The following is a 9740-nucleotide window of genomic DNA, read 5'->3' as shown; positions in this document are numbered from 1 at the left end:
TGTCCAGGGATGAGAATCCACGTGCGGCGCAAAGGAAGGCCGCCTCGCCCGCTCGGAATATCCCGCAGTCACCGGGCTGCGCTCCCTTGCTCCGCTACAATCCGGAACACCGAACATCACCGCACAATTTTAGCTGCACAGCGGCCACAGCCCAGCAAGTCTGCTACTCACCGTCCTCCGAAGAATGTCCGGCGCGGTGACTCGGAGGCGGCTCCGTCCGCACGGCTGTTCCCGAGCCCGTTCCTCGGGTTTTGCTCCTCGCGGTACTCCCGCAGCGGGGCTCGGGCCGGGCTGTGCTCGGTTCGTTTAACCCGCAGCTCCGTCCCGCCTCGGCCCAGCGCCCGCCCCCGGCACCTCCCCTCCGGGGCGGGCGGCGCAGTGCGGAAGGAAGGAGGGAAGGCAGGAAGGACGCGGGCCGGGAGGAAGCGGATCCCGCCGGCCCGCGGCACCGGGCGGGGCGGCCGGGCGGGGGCACGGTGAGCGTGGCGGCGCCGCGGGCCGGCCCGGGGCTCGGGGGCTCCGGCGGGATGGGCCCAGCTGTCCCTGCGGTGGCCCAGCGGGGTCGGGGAGAGGCCGGGGCGGGCGGTGCGCGCTGCTCCGAGGGCACGGAGCTGCCGGCAAGGGAGGCCCCGCTCCGCCATGAGAGATCCTCGCTCTGTGCGTTTCGCCGAGCCTCAGCACGGAGACCGGGCTGCCCTCGCGTTTGTTTATGGTTTGCTGCAGTCAGAGAGTTCTGTGGGGGTTTTTTAGGGCCGCACTCGCGTGTTCCTGGCGGGCAGCGTCACCAGACCGGCACTGCGATGGTTCGGCCGCCGCAGGGCAGGGTTTGAACCCAAACCATACGCTGCTTTCGTTAAGGAAGGGGGGGAAAAAGCCAAAAATATGTTGACGTTTTTGTACAGTCCTTTAAAATGTCTTGACGCCTTCAGTGTTTAAAATTCCTGTCCTTTTGTACAAGGGCAGAATTGGTAAAATAGATCTAAAAATTGAAGGCTCTCCCTCTGCTTTTGGCACGAGTTTACCATTAAGGTGGTTGCTACTCTTCCATATTGCTGGTAGCTGGAAAACCTTTTTTTTTTTTTATTTCCCTTAGAAGAAATGCTGTTTATCGAGTTTTGGGAAAGAAATTTAAGCTAAAATAGAGTAGGATTAGATTTAGGTGTGTTCCCTGAGAAGGTGTTGAGGTCCTGGGACAGGGAGCTCAGAGCAGCTGTGGCTGCTCAATCCCCGCAATTATCCAAGGCCAGGTTGGACAGGGCTTGGATTAACCTGGGATACTGGAATGTGTCCCTGCGGATGGCAGGGATGGAACTTTAGGGTCCTTTCCAACTGGGAGGGAACTGGATGAACTTCAAGGTCCCTTCCAACACAAACCAGTGTGGGATGCTGTAAAATTCTAGTTGTCTTAAACAAGCTTTTAAATAAATCCAGATTTTGAAAGGTGTTTCTCTGGGTAGTTCTCGTTTTGAAACGCTCTTATGCCATCTTTAGGTGATTCCTGTGGTTTTTTTGGACCCAGATAAGCTAAGTCTCGTGAGGTAGAATGAGGGAGCAGGGGGTTTGTTGTTAGTTTTTGCTGAGCACGTTAAATCCCTGGGGAAGGCTGTGGGTCAAAGCAGCTTTGCAGGATGTCCGGGGGCACAGGGAGGGTTCGCTAACACCATCCTGTGTTGGCCAGGGCTGCCTGTGTTGAGGCACGATGGCTTTCAGCAAAGGATTCCGAGTCTATCACAAGCTGGATCCGCCTCCCTTCAGCGTGATGGTGGAGACCAGGAGCAGAGAGGAGTGCCTCATGTTCGAGTCCGGAGCCGTGGCTGTCCTCTGTGAGTCCATCTGGGTTTGTGTTAGAGGGCTGGCACACCTGGCACCGTGTGAGCCGTTTCATTTGGGGGATGGAGAGAAGCAACTCTTCTGCTTTTCTGTTTGCTCGTGGAGAGGCTTCTGGTTGAAATGAGAAAAGAGCCATGTTCTTGTCTTCATCTGTTGAGAGAGAATGTTCCACATTTTATTTCATTTCTTTATACATCTGTATTTTCATGTCCACTAAATTTTCTTCTAATTGCCTCCAACATCGCCTTGTTTCTTGGATTCTGAACAACCCTATTTTGATCATGTGATAACTCAGTGACCAGCTAATTCTGATGTTGTGTTTCATAGCAATAAATTCTGTATTCTTCGATGTTATATCGTAATTTGGTTTTATCTCATTTTGTGTGATTTTGATAGCTTTTTGGGTTTTAGCTTTATTCTGTCCTTGTATTTTTAACCTCCCTCAAGACTCAGTATTGTTTTGTCTTGTAATAAAATGAGTAATATTTTGGAGCAAGATGCCTTGCACTGCAAGGTTTTTTTTACATGTCTTAAGTGAAAAATGCATGAGATAGTTCCCTAAATTTTTGCCCCTTCCCTTTTTTTTTGTTGGAGAACACTAAAATGATAAGTGCAGAAGAGACCTTAAGGCCTATCCATAGACTTTTAAAATATGTAAAATGATAAAACATGTTTATGTTCTTTAGGCAGTCAAAGCACGTGGTTGTACAGCTTTCCTGAGCTCGGGTTTGGCTCTGCTGTAGAAAGCTTTCATTCCATGGCAGCAGTTTTCTCCTTAGCCAGCACCTGTTAGAGGCCAGGCAGTGACTGATGTGGTTGCTGCGGCTGTGTGATGGTCCAGGAGAGCAGTAGGTGCTTTTCTCCTATTTTTAAATGTCTGCTTTTTCTTTTCCTGGTGCAGTTTCTTCTTACCATGTATTTAAGTAATCTCCTTGACTTTGGTAGCAGTATCCACAAGGCACTGTGCTGTGGACTGGGGATAAGTGTCCAGTCACAGAGGCAGCAAACAGGCTTAGTGCAAGCCATGCAGTGTTTTGAAGATTTGTGGAACAAACAGGTTGTTTTATCCTGTGTTTGGTAGTTATGGAACATGCTTGAGCTGCTTAAGGGCTAACAGATAAGAAATGATTTATTCCTGAAGGTGATGCTGGAAAAGGGCACTAAGTTCGCTTCTTGTGCCAGGATACACTGCAGGGGATGAATGGCCTTTCCTAAGAATTAAATCCCATTTCAAAGTTCTTGCCCACTTCCCAACCTCGTTGTTCCCTAGCAGAGGAAGGCAGCCCCGAAGGAGTTTGGAAGCCTCTCTCCCCTTGTGTTCTGTGCTCAGTGACAGCTCATGATTCATCTGCAGAGCAGTGTCCTTGGCATTCTGAGGGGTGGGTTAGGTCACACAAATGTTCATGCCCAGCTGGAAGTAGTTACTGAGTGTTGTTTGCAGTGAGCTTAACCAGGAAACTGCTTACTCCTTTTCTGTCTGCTACAGGGGCATAGATTTCCGCTGAATATTTACAGTGGCATTTTTCTTTAATTCCCTCTGTTTTATTTCCACATAATTCCCTAAATTCTTTAAGTGCTGATACTTTCTTCATGGTTGGAAGATCACAGTCTTAAACTGACAGTAGAAAAGGCCCGGGAGTCCCCTAACTCGGGTTTCTTTCTTCTCTTTTTCTGCTTGCTGTTCCCATCTGGTATCTGTTCTTTTTAATGCATATTTAAAGGAGTACAATTATTACTCCTCGGGAAGATTTGTGAAGTGTTACTTCTCTGTCTTGCTGGTCATGTCACAAAATCCAGCCAGAAGACTGCAGTCTGTAGCTGTAGCAAATTCCAGGTATTTGTACAAATAATAGACCCAGGTAATGCAATACTGCTGTCCCTTGGGCAGGATCTCCCATGTTTGTGAATTATGTGTGAGTAGATAGAAAAATGGTCAGATGAAGCATATATCAATTTAAATCCAGAACAGCATCACTTTAAACTGTCAAAAACTTCTGGGTTTTGATGATGGTGCTACCACATTTTAGACTACAAAAATAGACAATACTGATCTCAAAACTGTTAGACATTTTCCCAAATATTTTAGTAAATACTGGAGATGAAGTAACATGTTTAGCCTCATTCCTGATCACAGCTCTTACCTGTGTGTAGAGTGGATAATCCATACACAGCCTAGTGAAATGTACTTCAGCATTAAAACTGATTTATGTGGCTCAGTTCTGAGAGCCTTGGAGAGCTGCACCTCCGGGAATATCCACGTACAGAAATTTGGCTTTGAAATGGGCTATGAGGATGGAATGGAAGCTTTGAAATGGGCTATGAGAACGGAATGGGGGCTTACTGATCCTTTAGACATCGTCTTAAAGGAAGCATGTCCTTAAAGGAAGAGTCCCACATTGTGCTGAGGGAAGGATGACTGCTTTAACCTTCCTCCCCATGCCCTCGGTGAGGCTCTGCAGGATGATTCAGAGGGTCCAGTTCAGCCTGGGTAGGAAATGCTGCACGGCTCAGGTGCTGGGTGATGTTCAGAGTGTGTGCCATGTGCTGTGCCACTCAGCCAGGTCAGAGGGAAGCAGGCAAGAGGGTGGAAGGGATGGTTCAGAGGTGGTGGTTGTGTAACCCTCAGTCTGAATGTGGGAGCAGCCCAGGCCATGCTTCTCCTGGAGGTGCTCTGTGTGGATTAACTGATGTTGTTGTGACTGGAACACCTGAGCCATGCTTTGCTTTCCTTTGTGCATTTAGCACCTCTTTGGTTGGCACTGGAGGTGTTCAGTGTGGATTAACTGATGTTGCTGTGACTGAAACACCTGAGCTATACTTTGCTTTCCTTGGCACGGTCCTGGTTTTGGGTTATTGGAGTTGTGGGGATCCTCCTCAAAGCCTGGTGAGAGCACCTGGGTTTAAATGTCAGCAGCCTCACTGCTGGTGTGTTTGGAATTTAGTGGGAAGGTGTCATAGATGTATTTTTCTGAAATGGGCAGTGTATTTATCCTTTGAAATTGATGTCTTAGCTGGCAAGGTTTCCCTGGCTGGGCAGGAGTGTGCTCTCTCCCTCTCCTGCTGGTGACTCATCCCACATGAGTGCTGAGCTGTCTGTGCTCCTGCCATGGAGAACATTCTGTCTGATAAACACGGAGCCGTGAGCGTCACGGCATCCCTGGGCCTCAGTGTCACAGCAGAGCTGGGGAGAGGGCAGGTGGGAGCAGGAGGAGCACACCTGGGCTCAGTGTCACACCAGAGCTGGGGAGAGGGCAGGTGGGAGCAGGAGGAGCACACCTGGGCTCCCTGGAGCTGTAGTGGCAGCTGCAGTAACCTGTGAGAGCTGTAGTAACCCTGGAGCTGCAGTGGGAGCTGTAGTAACCTGTGTGCACCCTGGTAGCTGCTCACTGCCACGGGTAGCAGTGAGACTCAGACCGCTCCTTAGTAAGGCAATCCTTCCACGCAGCTCAGCCAAGGTGGTCTCAGCAGCCCTTGAAAAGCAATCTGGCAGGGTTTTCTCATCCCCAGCATCCTGAGCTGAGCCAAAAACAAGTGTCTAAAAAAGAGGTATCAAAAATAATGAAATAGTTCTTTGGTTGGTTAATTTAATAGATGATGAAAGTGGTGGCTCTGTTCTGATTTTAATGTCACCTCTGTGGAATATTTGGGTGTTAGCTTTAATTTAAATACCAGAAATCTAACTGTCCTAATTTGACAAAACCCTTGAAAACCTTGGTCTTACAAGATCAAAGCCAAATTGTGTTCCTAAATTTCTCACTTTTTTCTCCCATATTTTTTAGATTCTAAACCCTTTAAAATGACAGTTGTGTGGACTTTGTCTCATCTAATGTAAGTGACATGTCTTGGGTCTGAAGGAAATGCACGCAATGCCAGGATTGTGGTTTTGTTCCCAGCTCAGAGTCCCACGTTCTACCTGGGAACTGTAGGCGCTAACTAGAAATGTGCTGTCTCATGGCCCCTGTGAGCCCACCAAGAGCAGAGCCCAGCCAGAGAAAGCCTGCATGTGACTTTGAGTGTGATCTGAGCCTTTCAGGTGTTAGAACTGGGAGACTGATCTCTGGATCTGGAATGAAGCAGAATACGTGTTGAACCAGATTATCCCAAAACCAGGATTGTTGGTGGGGTTCCATTTCTGTAAAACTGGGAGGGCTGCTGTATTCCCTTCAAAGTCATTGAATTGTTCACCTTTGGGGTTCCATTTCTGTAAAACTGGGAGGGCTGCTGTATTCCCTTCAAAGTCATTGAATTGTTCACCTTTCTCGTGAGAGTCTGTGGTTGAGAAGGTGTGCTTTCTACAGATGGCATTTTAAAATGCTCTTGGCTGTTAATCCTTGATAAATAGTGACTTGCAATTTTGTTGTTTTTCTCTTGACACTGCAGATGGGGCTTTCTCCAGAGGTACATTACAAATTGATTTGAAAATCACTTTGCAAGTGCTGTGATTTTGTGGAGTTTTTTGTTAGTTTGGTTTCAGTTTCTCGATATTGCTTTGCAGTGATCATGAAAGGACAAAATCTTTGGTTTTGGAGGGCTGAAGATGGGGTCAGTAGGACTGGTGCCTTGGGCTCTTAGAGAGCAGATTTGGCCTGTTCAGGAGATGGGTAAGAGTCCCTTGGGAGGAGAAAGGCAAGGAGGATGGTGAAGCTGTGTCTTCCTGATTCCATCTTGGTTTGCAGAAGCTGCAGTGCTTTTCCTTGATGTTGTAACACTCCTGACCACAGCAAGTTCCTCACTGGGCGCTGCCTGGAGAGCAGAAGCCTGGTGGGCATGGACTAGGGCAGGATGGAGGAAATGATGCCATATTGGACATTTTGCTATGGGAACTTTGGCCCTAAAAAACAAACTGAGGTGGGGAAAGTGCAGGCAGTGTGAGAGAGAAACACTCAGGTGGTCACTGTGGAAAAGCTTTGAGTTCACACAGAATTGGGGCCAATGTAAATGAAGAACATGGCATGAAATGCTTTTGGTTGGTTCTTGGGCACTTTAAGCAAATAGTAATTGACTAGCCACAGTAAGTTGCTCTGTTTTTATTTGGTTAGTTGGTCGGTTTTGCAACCCTTTGCTGCTCTACTGGCCTTTGTTGGTCCGGATTTGCAAAGCCCATGTTACTGAATTTACTTATTAAGGCTTAACAAGGCTATCCAGCATTCTCTGCACTGGAAAAAGAGAATAAATCCATGTGGGACAGAAAAGGCATTGTTCTGACATGTCACTAAATCCCAGCAGGCACCTTTAGGAAAAATCCTGCAAGAAGTTTGAAAGGAAACCTGATCTTTCCATAAGCATTTCAAATGTGGAGGGAGAACACAGCAGCGTTCTGGTTATGGAAAACTGAGTGTAGGAGAGTATTGGTATCATTAAGCCCTTTCTCAGAAACAGATAGAGGGAACCAGGGTCTGAAGTTTAGGAGTTCTTTCCAGCCCAGTGGTTTTCTGATTAAGAAAAACACAGTTTGGTGATGCTGACAAAATGTTTTTAGATTAGCTGCAGGTTCTTAGCACTCACCCTGAGTGAGGACCTTAGAAATACATCCTCATGCTGCTATAAAACTGTTTTTATTACATCTATTACAGGAATATTAATGCAATAAGGTAAAGAAACTTTTTAAAAGTCTACTGAATAAAACATTGGATGGGGTTGGATTTCAGGCTGTGGTTAAAGAATTGTTTAATCTATTTTAAATTGTCTGATCCACTTTAATACAAGAACTGGTGGATATTTGAACAGAAGCGTTGTGCCTGTGCAGGGCTATACTGATCTTAGGAGATGTTTGTGAGGAAGAGCAGTTTCAGGTAAAATAGAGGGGTTTTTATTCTAAGTAAAATAGAGATTTTATTCTAAATGATGCATCAAATGAGAGAGAGCACAGCAGAGTGCCAGGGCAGATGGGCATTTTGATTTACTCCTCTTCATGTCATGTCCCGAGGTGTTTAGTGGCAAAGCAGAACGGTGCTGATTGTTGGTAACCATGGAATCCTGATCCCTGCAGATGCAGTGGCCAGGCTGGAATTGTTGGTGTTCCCTCCTGGTGCAGTGTTGGTGGTGAGCAGAGGCTCAGGCTGGGTGGGATCCTGTGCTCTGGCTGTTACAGTGCTGCTGAAAGAGCTGAAATATTCACTGAACTCCCAGGGGAGCAATGGCAGATACACTCGAATTTCTTCTAGAGTATGACAGGGCTGTTTTGTGTTTGTGTTTCAAAACTGCCTGTGAAAATTGTGTCTTCCTCATTCATCTAAGACATGGCTTTTAAATACCAGTTTTTGTGGACCTGCAAGAGTTCTGATCTGCTTGGAATATATCTAAGATAGTTAAAATGGACTTGTGGGAGTCTTGTTCAGAGATAACACTGCCACCCGATGGCTTTATTCCTGGAGAAAAAGGGTAATTTAAAAAGGGTAATTTTTTTTCCATGAAAAAAGCGACATTAAGCACTAATTTTAATTACAGGAGAGCATTCTCAGTCATCTCACTTGTCTGTGCTGTACATGCTTTTTATAACACGAGATGATGTTAAAAATGCCAGTGTTCTCCTTTAATATCACTTGGAGTTTTGCTTTTTTATTGCTGAAAAACATGGCAGGATCATGCTTTGTCAGAGTCAAGCCCTCATTTTCCATTCTCAAGTGCCATATGCTCATACATTTTGGTTTCTTTCCAGAAGCATCATGTAAGCAGCTGCTTTGTGATCCCTCAGTTTGGAGTTTTCAGTTTGGAGTGGCTCATTCTTGCTGCCATAGTGTTGAGGCTTTTACATCAGCAGATCTTTCATTTCTTCTCCACAGCCTCTGCAGAAAAAGACACAATCAAGAATACCTACTCCAAAGTCATGGATGCATACGGGCTCTTGGGCGTGTTAAGATTAAACCTCGGTGAGTCAAATGTGTAAAATTTGTGTTTTTCATTTGGGGCAGAACGGTGTGCTGCTCCTGTAAGAGTGGATCTTTGCAACAGGAGCAGGGCTTGTTTTTTTCTATTTGTTTGGTTTGATTGTTTTTCTTTGCAGACTAACTTACGAATTTGGAGTGCTCCCAGAAATGAGGGAGTGGACAAAAATAGTTTCTGTTTTTGCAATGCCTGCTCTTTGCAGAGTGGTCTCTCCTTGGCATCGGCTGTCTCTGGACGTTTCTCAGGCATCGGCTGTCTCTGGACGTTTCTCAGGCACACTGGGCTGGGCTCGTGAGCCTTTAGCACAGGGATGGATCACATCTGCTGAGAGCCGTTCTCTCCCCGTGCCCTTCCCTGTTCCGCAGGGGACACGCTGCTGCACTACCTGGTGCTGGTGACAGGGTGCATGTCCGTGGGGAAGATCCAGGACTCGGAGGTGTTCCGGGTGACCTGCACGGAGTTCGTGTCGCTGCGCGCTGACCCCACGGACGAGGATCGCGTCTCCGAGGTGCGCAAGGTGCTCAACTCGGGCAGCTTCTATTTCGCCTGGTCTGCCACGGGTGCCAGCTTGGACCTGAGCCTCAGCGCCCACCGCAGCATGCAGGAGCACACCACTGACAACAGGTTCTTCTGGTGAGTGCACAAGTGCTTCAGCAGCAATGAATTAATTACACAGTTAATTCCTCTGCAAAATAATGCCTGGCGAGTTTTTATCCTTGTCCTTCCCAGCTCTTACGTGTGCGCCTTTCTCCCACAAATCTGAGGTGGAATAGCATTACTCAAACTCTGAGGGCAGAAGTATATTACTAATGATAGGCTGTTTCTGTGACCACTTGGAAGTTTCTTAATTGGAAGGCACAGATTTTTCACTGCTTACATTGTATTTTTACGTGAACATCTCCTGTAATGTTGTGCTTCAGTTTTGGTGCCTCCTAATTCTTCATCAGTTGTGTCAGTTTTTTAAATGGGTGGGGTTATGAAACTTCAAAGGAAAAAAAGCTACTGTTTTTTAGAATGTTCTGGAT

The 9740-nt window shown here is 46.9% G+C and overlaps 1 protein-coding gene across 14 annotated transcripts in view; it reads left to right on the top strand.

Annotated features, from left to right (window-relative positions):
- The first annotated feature begins 417 nt into the window (after window positions 1-417).
- SYNJ1 (synaptojanin 1) overlaps window positions 418-9740 on the top strand; it is a 48124-nt gene continuing 38801 nt past the window's right edge. For 12 of the 14 annotated variants that reach the window (XM_030945592.1, XM_030945676.1, XM_030946010.1 and 9 more), the window contains exons 1-4: window positions 418-476; window positions 1679-1823; window positions 8613-8699; window positions 9081-9348. In XM_030945592.1, the coding sequence (XP_030801452.1) occupies window positions 1700-1823; window positions 8613-8699; window positions 9081-9348 (479 nt within the window). In that variant the 5' untranslated portion in view covers window positions 418-476; window positions 1679-1699. Of the gene's footprint in view, window positions 477-512; window positions 1824-8612; window positions 8700-9080; window positions 9349-9740 lie in introns of those variants that run through there. The other 2 variants (XM_030945406.1, XM_030946435.1) reach the window with 2 other exon arrangements.

This window comes from Camarhynchus parvulus, chromosome 1, assembly GCF_901933205.1.
Source record: "Camarhynchus parvulus chromosome 1, STF_HiC, whole genome shotgun sequence".
NCBI classification, from domain to species: Eukaryota; Metazoa; Chordata; class Aves; order Passeriformes; family Thraupidae; genus Camarhynchus; species Camarhynchus parvulus.
This window is presented reverse-complemented; position numbering and strand designations above follow the sequence as displayed.